The sequence below is a fragment of the Cherax quadricarinatus genome, chromosome 48 (assembly GCF_038502225.1).
Source record: "Cherax quadricarinatus isolate ZL_2023a chromosome 48, ASM3850222v1, whole genome shotgun sequence".
In the NCBI taxonomy this organism is placed as follows: domain Eukaryota; kingdom Metazoa; phylum Arthropoda; class Malacostraca; order Decapoda; family Parastacidae; genus Cherax; species Cherax quadricarinatus.
In genome coordinates, this window is record NC_091339.1 from 9,484,320 (window position 1) to 9,497,858 (window position 13,539).

Consider the following 13,539-nt stretch of genomic DNA (forward strand, 5'->3'; position numbering starts at 1 on the left):
TTTCGGATGAGCATAATAATTCAGTAATATAATAAAGTGTTGTGTGTGTGCTTCAGTATTACCAACGAGTGTGATCATCAGTGGACCAGCCGTAGCCAGAGAGGGGGAGCACTTGCGTCTCCGCTGTACCTCGCGAGGCTCCAGACCCTCTGCCCTCCTCACCTGGATGATGCGAGACTCCCCTGTACCTGCGGAGAAGGAGGTAGGTGGTAACCATAACTCCTTCACATAGTTGTATCCACACACACACATCGATGCTGAGGAATTCACTCGTTCATTCGAAGAAGGTAAGTTCTGGCTCTGACTCCTCGCTGTCTCTATACACAGGGATGCCGCATGGGAAGGAGGTAAGTATTGACCCTGACTCATTCATCTTCGTGCATGCACATGCAAAGATGCTAACGGTCTCCCTCGTTCCAAAAGAGATAGGTAGGTTCCTCTTTGCTGCCTCCACAGACAGGGGTGATGAACAACTACCACGTTCTTGTACAGGAGGAAACCTTCACACACACAAAAACAGTTAATTTAATTCCCATGTGCCACCTCAGATATGACACTTTAATACATTTTAGTTCGTGTTACATTTCCTGTGTGAAACATATACAACACTGCTTGAAAAACTGGGTACTATATTATCTCAAATATCACTGGAGAACTAAAGAAAATTAATTTTCTTCTGCTAATGAGATAAATGAATGTGTGGTCGAGTACGTTGATTCTAAATTTCAAGTCAGAATTAATCCTGTACGTCAAGGGTTTTAGTTACAGATTTGTTTTAAGCAAGACACATGTGCAACTGTTTGGTATCTTTATTCTGAAACGTTTCGCCTATACATTAGACTTCTTCAGGTAAGTACAGAAGAGTTGGCAGAAACAGAAGAGATGTGAAGACGATGTAATCAGTCCATCACCCTTGAAGACGCAGATTTGGGGTGATCAGTCCCTCAGCCTGGAGAAGAGTTTTACTAAATAATCTGAAACTGTGTGAAGCTGAAGAAGCAATATGTTGACTTGTATACTGCCAGAAGGTGAGGCGGAGTCCACTAGTAGAAGAAAGAATGTAATCATTGTGAAGTTGCTTCAACGTCACATTGTTCCAGACTATGGATCAAAACTTCTCCAGGATGAGGGACTGACCACCTCAAAACCACGTCTTCAAGGGTAATGGACTGATTACATCGTCGTCACATCTCTTCTGTTTCTGCCAGCTCATGTACTCGACTGAAGAAGCCTACTGTATAGGCGAAATGTTTCGAAATAAAGATACCTAACTGTTGCACGTGTGTCTTATCAACCTATCGGTATTGTATACCATTTTCATTCACAGAGTTATCAACATTATTTATGAACATCAAAATGGTATACAATACCGACAGGTTGGCAGGTAAGACACATAGGCAACAGTTAGGCAACTTTATTCCGAAACGTTTCGCCTACACAGTAGGCTTCTTCAGTCGAATACAGAAAGTAGGCAGGAACAGTAGAGATGTGAAGACGATGTAATCAGTCCATCACCCTTGAAGTCGTAGAATTTGAGGTTGTCAGTCCCTCGGCCTGGAGAAGTTCAGTTCACTTCTCCAGGCCGAGGGACTGGCAACCTCAAATTCTACGACTTCAAGGGTGATGGACTGATTACATCGTCTTCACATCTCTACTGTTCCTGCCTACTTTCTGTATTCGACTGAAGAAGCCTACTGTGTAGGCGAAACGTTTCGGAATAAAGTTGCCTAACTGTTGCCTATGTGTCTTACCTACCAACATTATTTATATAAAAAATCAAACACATTTCACAACTATATATTTGTAAATATATAGCCCATTCGAGTTATTATTGAGCATTGACAAGTGTTCATTACACTTTATTCTCATAGCCTATTATAAATATTTTGTGTTAGGCATATTAATCAGCACAAACATTACATAAGGTACACATTAATTGTTTAGAAATGCTTCGAGCACTTCCTCTTTGTGATTCACCGTAGAAAGCAGGAGAAATTTCCCATCGTGATGGAGGTGAAAAGTTCCTGATAGTCTTACTCCACTGGAGGAACATAAGAACATAAGAAAGAAGGAACACTGCAACAGGCCTACTGACCAATGCGGAGCAGGTCCATGTCCCCCTCCCCCGGATAAGCCCAATGACCCACCCAGTCCGGTCACCTCCACTCACCAGACCCAGCAGCACAAGCTAGTCAGGTCCAACTCACACCCACTCATGTATTTATCTAACATATTAGCCTCAATAATATATTTTAGCCTCAATAACTGTACTCGGGAGTTTGTTCCACTCATCCACAACTCTATTACCAAACCAGTGCTTTCCTATATCCTTCCTGAATCTAAATTTTTCCAACTTGAAACCATTGCTGCGAGTCCTGTCTTGGATGGAAATTTTCAGCACGCTATTTACATCCTCTTTATTTATTCCTCTTTTCCATTTATACACCTCGATCATATCATTCCCAATTCTACGCCTTTTGAGAGAGTGCAGATTCAGGGCCCTCAGTCTATCCTCACAGGGAAGATTTCTGATACATGGGATCATCTTTGTTATCCTCCTCTGTATGTTTTCCAGAGCATTTATATCCATTCTGTAATACGGTGACCAGAACTGAGCAGCATAATCTAGATGAGGCCTAACCAAGGATATATAGAGTTGAAGAACAACCTGAGGACTTCTATTATTTATACTTCTAGATATGAAGCCAAGAATTCTGTTAGCTTTATTGCGAACACTAATGCACTGTTGTCTTGGTTTTAGATTACTGTTAACCAGAACTAAATCCTTTTCGCAATCAGTAGTATTAAGATCTACATATAGTTTATATGTCGCATGGTTATTTTCCTGTCCAACATTTAGAACTTTGCATTTGTCAATATTAAACTGCATCTGCCACTTCTCCGACCATTGCATCAGTCTATTCGAATCATCCTGGAGTGATCTAGTGTCCTCATTAGAATGAATTGGACTGCCTATTTTGGTGTCATCAGCAAATTTGCTTATGTCGCTATTTATTCCCTCATCTATGTCGTTTATGTAAATTGTGAACACTGACCCCTGAGGAACACCGCTTGTGACGTGCCCCCATTCTGATTTCTCCCCATTTATGCAAACTCTCTGCTGCCTATTTGTCAGCCATGCCCCTACCAGGAAAAAATTCTCCTCCTATTCCGTGTGCCTTAAGTTTCCTCAATATCCTGTGATGTGGAACTCTACCGAAAGCCTTACTGAAGTCCATATACACAGTATCATATTCATTACCATGATCTACATCCTCAAACACCTTAGTGAAAAATGTTAGTAAATTCGTAAGACAGGAACGCCCCTTTGTAAAATCGTGTTGAGATTCATTAATCAATCTGTGCCTATCAAGATGGCTACGAATGGCTTCGGCAATTATTGATTCCATAAATTTTCCCACTATGGAGGTAAGGCTTATTGGTCTATAGTACGACGCTAAGGACCTTTCACCTGCCTTGTAAATAGGTATTACGTTTGCCATTTTCCACTTATCAGGCACTATGCCAGTTTGTAGTGATATGTTAAAAAGATCAGCCAAAGGTATGCTAAGTTCCTCTTTGCATTCCTTTAACACCCTTGCAAACAGTTCATCAGGACCTGGGGATTTGTTAGGTTTTAGTTTCTCTATTTGTCTGAGGACCATGTCACTAGTTACCGCAATCGTAAATAGTTTATCATCCTGTTCTACATAATCTATTATTTCAGGATTATCGCTACTATTTTCCTGGGTGAAAACTGAGAGGAAGTAGGTATTAAGAATCTCTCACATATCCTTATCACTGTCGGTAATCTGACCAGAGTTACTCATAAGTGGGCCAATCTTGCCCTTAATCTTACTTCTGCATACCTGAAAGAACCCTTTTGGGTTAGTCTTTGAATCCCTTGCGACCTTAGCCTCATAATCCCTTTTTGCTTTTCTTATTCCTTTCTTTATTTCTCTCTTTAACTGAATATATTGATTTCTTAACTGCCCATCCCCTCTTTTGATACGCCTATATATGCCTCTCTTTTGACCAAGGAGATGTTTCAATCTATTGTTCATCCATTTGGGATCATTTTTGTTAGATGTAATTTCCCTACTCGGAACAAAAGTTGTCTGGGCAGCTAGAACTATGCTCTGAAAAACGTCATATTGGCAACCAAGATCACCTACCTGACCCATAGTCAGGACATCCCAATTTAGCCCATCCAGATAATTTTTCAGTCCCATGAAGTCGGCCAAGCGAAAATCTGGGGCATATTTGATTGCAGTTATCTGGGTAATTCCATGATATATTAAAACTAAGTGATTTGTGATCACTTTCCCCAAGCTCATCATTAACCTCAAGATTATTAGTGACTCTTTGTTGGCAAGAACCAAGTCAAGTAGATTGTTTCCTTTAGTTGGTTCTGTCACAACCTGTTCTAAAAAGCAATCCTGAACCGTATCAAGAAACTCACTAGACTCAAGATTTCCTGTCACTGTTCCAATCAATTTGTCTAAAGTTAAAATCTCCCATTATCACAACATTTTCATATCTAGATGCCTTATGAATTTCGTCCCATAACAGCTCACTGCACTCCCTATCAGGTTTGGGGGCCTATAAATCCCACCCAGAATTAATTTGTCACGATCCTCGAGAAACCGTAGCCAAACAGATTCTGTGTTCGATGTTTCTAATCTTATATCATGTCTAAGACAATTTAAATTTTCTTTGATAAACACTGCCACTCCACCACCCTTTATGTTTACTCTATCAGTGTGGAATAGTTTATAACCCTGTATGTTGCATTCAGAAGGCATTTCTCTTTCAGGTTGAATCAGGTCTCTGTTATACCAATAATATCTATATTACCTACACTTGCAAGTAATCTTAGCTCATCTATCTTATTTCTTTGACTCCTACTATTTGTATAGTAAACCTTAAGGGAGCTAGTCACTCGTTGCCCTCTACTATCTCTCTTTGTTTGTTGATCAACTGATTTGCCATTACTAGCAACTTTATTTTGAATATTGTCTTTTCAACATATCCCTGAGGCATCCCGGTAATAACGGCTGTTTTTAACCCTAATGCTGCAGCCTGATTGTTTCCCACAAACACCCATACCTCTATAACCTATCAGTTTAAATTCCTAGACAAGTCATCAATTACCCTCTCAATCGAATTGGCTAATGCAGCCACTCCATCCTCAGAGAGATGAACCCCATCTCTTGCATACATATCACGTTTGCCAAAGAATAGGTCCCAGTTATCAATGAATAGGATTGCAAGTACCTTGCAGTACCTGTCTAGCCAGCAATTTATACCAATTGCCCTAGACATCCATTCTTTGCCCACTCCCTTTCTAGGCAAGATGCTACATATGACTGGGATCCCTCCCTTAGACCTAACTACTTCTATGGCTGACCTGTACTTATCCAGCAGCTCCTCTCTCCTGCCCTTCCCAATGTCATTTCCCCCAGCACTAAGAGAGATAATGGGCTTATTCCCATTACCTGCCATATTATTATCCAACCTGCTGACTATGTCACCAACACCAGCTCCTGGAAGGTACACCCTCTGTCTGACCATTCTGTCTGTTACAAAAAACACGGTCCATATATCTTACCTGAGAATCTCCCATTAAAATATTCTTACCTTGATTAGCAAGGGGATCAGTGGTACCTTTAACCTCACTAACCACTGAAGGGCTCTCGTCCTGGAGAACAGAGAATTGACTTCCTACCTTCACATCTTCTCTGTTAACCCTCATCTTCCTTCTTTCTGAACTGTGAACCACTTGCCACTTAAAGCGGCTGCTACTGTCACTGCTGGTGACCATTTCCTCCTTACCAGCTAAATCCTTCTCACACTCACTCCCAAACTCATCTAGGCGAAGCTTCAGCTTCCTATTTTCCTCCTGAAAAAGTAGAACCTCCTTCTTCAACACTTTAACCTGAGATTTTAAAACACTACAACAAGCTATAGTGCTTGGTAACACCCCACACTAACTCCCAGAGCTTAGGTATGACCGCAGGTGACCACTGACCTCAGCGTATTGAGTGTGTGTGTGAGATTGCGTTATTGGGGGAACTTCACACAGTGCACATCCTTCACAACAAGATTGGGTGGGAAGAAAACCAATTGTAAGTGAAGAAGTACTTTCAGCGTCACATGTAGCCAGATCCACTGAGTTTATCTGTGACTGGAAAACTACATCGGAAAATAAATCCTGAATATGCAGACCAATTTTTTTTTCCATTTTTCAGTTTTGGCAATTTTCCTGACTTCATGTAAAGAAATCCCACACTATTAACAATTTTCATTTTACAAAAATATCCATGGGCTCAATTTTATGTGCAGTATCGAAAAAAAAATCTTTGCGGATGTGCCAGTGGCACATATTACACAATAAAGCCTCCTGGAAACTAATTGGTTCTTGCTGGCCAGTCTTTGATTTTACAGTTGTCTGCACTAGTTTACAAGCAAGCGAAGCATCTGTGTCTGGTGCATCGGGCCTACAAATCAAGCAATAAGCTTATTAAAGTCACAGTATATAACTCACTTGTGGTCATTGTTTTGTTTAGCTTGAATAGAACTTCTGTGGACTCGTACGTCGCCTTCATTTCAACAGCCAGGGTAATGAGCTCCGACGAATTTTTGAAATCATTGTGAAGAATCTATTTTCAAGTTGATCTTGCTAGAGACGATGAATCACTGGGTGGAATTTGAACTCCTGGCAGGCAAGACCTAAATTATTATCATGGGTGAGCACTAATTATCGGGGGAGAGCACATGACCCGTAGGAATTATACAACGCCTGTGGGGGAGGGAGTTTAATGGAAAGCACTCAGGTTCAATTCATGAAACTGGAGCAGAGATCTAATTCCCTAGATCAAGAGCCCCTCACCAAGCATCACGGAACCTCCCTTGAGGGGGGGGATGGGAGTACTAAAGTTCGCAGACCAGTGTGATAACCACTGCTTCGAGTCTCACTCGTTCTGTGATTAGAATAATTTGGATTCGTTCTTGCCTTATAGAGACCAAATTATGAATTTTGTTAAGATTGGGATATTGGGAGTCGTTATCAGACCAAGAGAAAGTTTCAGAATGTTACTGGACTGTGTAGGCGCTATTTAGTCTGAGTTTATCACTTGAGTAGTGTTGGTCGCTGTAGCTGCCATGTTCTGGCACTTTGTTTTTGTAAATTAACTATTTCTAACTACTAACACAAAACAGAAAAACTGAAAACTAATCTGCATAATTTTTTTTTTAAGTTGGCTAAATTTCTTGGTTATGCAAATAACCCGCACTTAGGAGACCGAAGCTTATGACAACGTTTCGATCTAACTAGGATTTGTAAATGGTCCGAGTCGGATGGAAAAGTCAGTCATAAGTTTGTCTGCTAAATGCGGGTTATATGTATGTTGTTCCAGCAGCCATAAAAAACAACGTTTTATCAGATTTACACTCAATATATTTCTAGCGAATTTAATTATCACTATATACATATTTTTTTTTGCCGAGTTTACAATAGTTTAATATGATATTAATGTGTTAAAGGACGAGATAGTACAAGAAGCATGGATTGTTGCACAGTAGCCATGTCACTGTACATGGAGCATGGATTGTTGCACAGTAGCCATGTCACTGTACATGGAGCATGGATTGTTGCACAGTAGCCATGTCACTGTACATGGAGCATGGATTGTTGCACAGTAGCCATGTCACTGTACATGGAGCATGGATTGTTGCACAGTAGCCATGTCACTGTACATGGAGCATGGATTGTTGCACAGTAGCCATGTCACTGTACATGAAGCATGGATTGTTGCACAGTAGCCATGTCACTGTACAGGAAGCATGGATTGTTGCACAGTAGCCATGTCACTGTACAGGAAGCATGGATTGTTGCACAGTAGCCATGTCACTGTACATGAAGCATGGATTGTTGCACAGTAGCCATGTCACAGTACAAGAAGCACGGATTGTTGCACAGTAGCCATGTCACTGTACAGGAAGCATGGATTGCAAAGATTGTTGCACAGTAGCCATGTCACTGTATAAGAAGCGTGGATTGTTGCACAGTAGCTATGTCACTGTACATGAAGTATGGATTGTTGCACAGTAGCCATGTCACTGTACAAGAAGCATGGATTGTTGCACAGTAGCCATGTCACTGTACATGGAGCATGGATTGTTGCACAGTAGCCATGTCACTGTACATGGAGCATGGATTGTTGCACAGTAGCCATGTCACTGTACATGGAGCATGGATTGTTGCACAGTAGCCATGTCACTGTACAAGAAGCATGGATTGTTGCACAGTAGCCATGTCACTGTACAAGAAGCATGGATTGTTGCACAGTAGCCATGTCACTGTACAAGAAGCATGGATTGTTGCTCAGTGGCCATGTCACTGTACAAGAAGCATGGATTGTTGCACAGTAGCCATGTCACTGTACAAGAAGCATGGATTGTTGCACAGTAGCCAAGTTACTACACAAGAAAGTTGTGTGACTTAATGTTAGTTTGATTTCTTAGCACATTATTACTACATAAATATTTTCAATGTTAAACGAAGCTGAGTTCCAGCTCCTGGGATTCTGGACCTCTCGGGAGGGATGAATTATATCCTCTAAGTCTCACGACGGAACGCGAGCGTCAACCTCTCTGTCTCCTAAGAGATTTTGGTTACAACTGTTGGCCCTCATGCTTATGTTCGGGCCTAATGTGGGCGATAGTTCTTACATGAAAACGCATCTAGCCGTTTTAAAATCCTTTCATAGGGTAATAATTACGATACTGAAACTTACGTATAGTTAAAAGTGATGAAGAGAGAGACACGACGTTGATTATTACATTACGTGACACAGTATTACAGATTAGCTATGTTTTTGCCAAGAAATATTTAATTATTGTTTCCACTTATACCATTCTAAGATTATAAACCAAAATTCGGTGAGATAAATCTTCAGTGATGCTAAAGAGCACTGAAAAAATAAGAGAAATAAACATTTTTTAATCAGAGTTAGTTTATCTGTTAATACACTGCAGACACCAGTGTTTTGATCAAATTGAATGTTCCCAGTTTTAATTCGCTTATCTCTTAGCAATCATTTCTTTCCTCATAAAAAACACAAAAGAGTATCAATTAGTTTTAAGTATAGATTTATCTCATGTTAAATAGGAGCTTACGACGACGTTTCGGTCCGACTTGGACCATATACAAAGTCACGCTAACGACAAGGAGAGAAGAAGGGAGTAGTGGAGATAGAAGGTGGTAGTGGAGGTAGAAGGTAGTAGTGGGGAAGGTAGTAGTGGGGAAGGTAGTATGGTGGAGGAGTTATTCAAATACTGAGAAAGAGAAGTTCCTTTCTTCTATGTGCGGATTATTTGTGTATTGTTCCAGTCACGGTATTGTGTTTTTTTTTTTTTTTTTTTTTTTAATAATAATAGCGGTCGTTAGTTAGGACATCACACCGATCAGTCAGAGAGTGAAAAGTCTGGGCCTTATTTCCAGAAAAATAAAGATGAATATCGCGGATTTATATCAAGTAATTCCGCGATGTCTAATTTTACATATCAGGTTTTAATGTTCTCGAGAACAAACAGGTCAAACCGGTTACGAAAACTGTTCTGAAGTACCTCCAGTTCAACGGTTTTGTGTTACTGTTCATGGAAAAACTAAAACTATGTTAAGATATATAAGGGACTATTTAATAAATTAATATTATAAATGATGATTAGTTACTTGGTATAGCCTTCAAATAACGTTAGTTACATAGACAATGCACAAAGAATATAAATCCAATGTTCAAATATTTTTTTCATTTGGATAATGGACTTTCTATACATGAACACAATCCGGTTTTCTTAATTATAATGTAAACCAGAGTATTGTCTCTGAAACCTGAGATGTGATGAGCCAGACTTGGACTCGAATTATTTCTGGTAATAACTTTAATTACATGAAATATAGTGACCAAGGCATACTACTTTTTTCATCTATAATTCATTCAGTCGGCTAGGAAATTTACCATTGCAACTGTTAGGCACATACGAACACAGATGAAAAATGATACGCAAAACGGAAGCAAAATGTGAATAAAGTTTTCTTCAATTTAAAACTAAATCCTTATTGACTCTTGCAGTGATATCTCATGAAAAAGATTTTTTTTTTTCAGTATTAGTGGAACACTGAAAATATCAAGGAAATCTAGTTAAACTTCAGAACATAATAAGGAAGACGGCAGCAGGTTTATTTACCCATCATAAATAAAACTATATAAACTTACGAGAAGATGAGTAAGATACGTGTGCAACAGCTGATCATTTTTATTTACGAAAATCTTCTTCATAATAGTCTCGCTCAATGTAACACAGAGGTGACTAAATATGAAGACAGCAGCAGCAGTGTTGGAGAGGTGAATATGTGATCAGTTCTTCAGTCTTGTAGAAATAGTTTTGAGAGTGAGGGACTGACCACTACAAAACTATCCTTCAAGGCTAGTGCAGTAATTACATCATTTGCATCTCTCCACCGCTTCTTTTGTCTCTCAATATTTTCAGTACTTTGGATTTCAATTTCTTAACTTGAAGACACACTTTTACCAATACAAGTATTGGCAATCCTCCTCCTCCTTTCTTACTTTCTCTTCTCCAGAGTAATTTCTGTCAAATACAACCTCATTTAAAATATATTTATCAGTTTGGTTTATAGTTAGACAAAACTATATGAGGTTTCTTTTCATTTATATCCCAAAATTAGAATCTTTGTAAGATTACTTAATCTGTATTAGTGTATAAAATTTCAGAAATGTATTATTTCCACTGTTGCCCTATTTACAATTTATTTTAACACGATTTTCATCCATCCTTTGACTGTTTTTGAAAAACCATTTGATGGATTTTATGTTCCTGTTACTCTGTAAAAAAATCTTCATTTCTTCTCTCATTCAACCTATTATCAGTGTTTATTTTCACCTTGTCTGACAGATCTTGTTTCATCTATATATCTTTATAATTCTCTAATTCCTTGATGTCCTTAACTTTCTAAATTTCTTCCTTATGATTAATTTGTGTAAATGTTATTTTCAGTAGCTTATGTTTGTCTCACATATTTTCCAGTAAATTTCTCAAATGTTGAAATTCACAATGCATATTATCTGATTTATGTTTTGCTGTTCTTCGTTTATTCTCTTTGTTTGTAAGTTTATTTCCTCTTCAACACAACCAAAAATAGTAACTGTTTTATCCCTACAGCTTCCCCTCAGTAACTTCAAGTTACTTGCAATCTTCTGTTTTATTTCTTGACTAATATTGGCTCTAGCAGTGAATTTCTTAGCTAATACACCTGTTGATCAATCTCTGTCTTGTCTCTGGTAAATTTCGTAAAACTATATTCAATCTTATGTTAAATTCTTCTAAACTCTCCTTCTCTAAGGTGTTGTTGACATCTTCAGGAGTATCTTGTGCTGGCTGTGCCGCCTCTCACATTCTGTCTTAATTATTCCTGCATAACCATCTACGAATTTAGTTTTGTACTCAAATGAATATTTAATTTCCTTAAATATTATCCTTATTTTTAAAAAACTCCTCCGCTAACGCATCTGCCTCTCTCTCTCTCTCTCTCTCTCCTTCATTACCTCAGCTTCCTCACTCAGTATCTTCTTCATTTGCTCTAAGAAAGTTTTGAAAGCGTCTACTTCACTTTTAAAGTTGCGTTTGTCTTATTTAATTTCCCTATTGAGCCTACTTTCCTCTCCTGATTACGTTCAGTTATAGTGTACCTCTTCAGTACAGGAAAGACTGTGCTGTAGCTTAAATTGCCAGGCACACCATCTAAAGGGGATAAAAAGATACAAAACATCCAGGCCATGGGAAAACCTGGGTAGCCACAGCCACTCAAGAGGGAGAGGTTTTTTAGTGCCAGGAAGGAAAAAAACTGGCAGGAAATGGCAGAAATCGTACACCAAATAGTCATTCCTGGAATGGAACCACAGTCGATGGCCTCCACTCCAAACCAACAGATACAGATACTAATGCCGGAAAAAAAATCCCCCCATCCCAGTACCAACAATACCACCAGTCCGATGACATTCTTCTTTGCAAATATACAGAGTCTAAAGCCAGCAACAAACAACAAAATACCTTTCATCCGTGGACTGCTTGCAGAGGCAAAGGCAATGTTCGCAGCTTTCACTGAGACCCACATAAAGGATCACTTGGACAACGAAATATGGATCCCAGGTTATAATCAATACAGATGTGACAGAGTGAACAGGCAAAAAAAAAAGGGGGGGGGGTTGGCCTGTACATTGCAGAGTCACTAGTTTGCACAGAACTGCTTAATGCCTCAAATGATGTAGTGGAAGTTTTAGCAGTAAAGATCGAGAACCAAAACCTAGTCATTGTGGTAGTCTACAAGCCTCCGGATGCAACATCCCAGCAATTCCAGGAACAGCTGTTAAAAATTGACCACTGTCCGGAAAATCTGCCAGCTCCTGCACCCAACATCTTGCTCCTGGGGGATTTCAACTTAAGGCACCTAAAATGGAGGAATATAGCAAATAATATTGTTGCAGTAATAACACCAGGAGGCAGCTCTGATGAAAACTCACACTCACACGAGCTTTTAAATCTCTGCACAAAATTCAATTTAAACCAGCAAATAATATAGCCTACTAGACTGGAGAATACACTAGACCTCATCTTCACTAACAATGATGATCTGATACGAAATGTCACCATATCAAAAACAATATACTCAGATCACAACATAATTGAGGTTCAGACATGTATGCGCGGAGCCCCAGACCGACATAATGAGATTAGTCACGATATAAGCTGGGAAGATATACTAAGCAACACAGACCCCAACTTATGCCTAGAACAGATTAACTCGGTGGCACTCGATGTATGCACAAGGCTTATTCCTCTAAGAAAAAGGAGGAGTAGATGTAAAATAGAAAGAGACCGGCGCTCCCTTTACAGGCGACGGAAAAGAATAACAGAGCGGCTAAAAGAGGTCAATATATCTGAAATGCGTAGGGAGACACTGGTCAGAGAAATAACAAGCATCGAACTTAAGCTAAAGGAATCTTATAGGAGTCAGGAATCGCGGGAAGAACTAAAAGCCATAAATGAAATCGAAAGAAACCCAAAGTATTTCTTCTCCTATGCCAAATCAAAGTCGAGAACAACGTCCAGAATTGGGCCCCTACTTAAACAAGATGGGTCCTACACAGATGACAGCAAGGAAATGAGTGAGCTACTCAAGTCCCAATATGACTCAGTTTTTAGCAAGCCGCTAACCAGACTGAGAGTCGAAGATCAAAATGAATTTTTTATGAGCCACAGAATTTGGTTAACACAAGCCTATCTGATGTTATCCTGACGCCAAATGACTTCGAACAGGCGATAAATGACATGCCCATAAACTCTGCCCCAGAGCCAGACTCATGGAACTCCGTGTTCATCAAGAACTGCAAGAAGCCCCTATCACGAGCTTTTACCATCCTATGGAGAGGGAGCATGGACACGGGGGTCGTCCCA

General features: G+C 39.5%; 1 protein-coding gene across 1 annotated transcript in view; it reads left to right on the plus strand.

Moving 5' to 3' along the window:
- Positions 1-13,539, plus strand: part of LOC128696187 (protein turtle homolog B-like) — a 604,082-nt gene that overhangs the window by 399,943 nt on the left and 190,600 nt on the right. Inside the window, exon 6 of the mRNA XM_070094868.1 lies at positions 57-202. Coding sequence (XP_069950969.1) covers positions 57-202 — 146 coding nt within the window. The remainder of the gene's footprint in view (positions 1-56; positions 203-13,539) is intronic.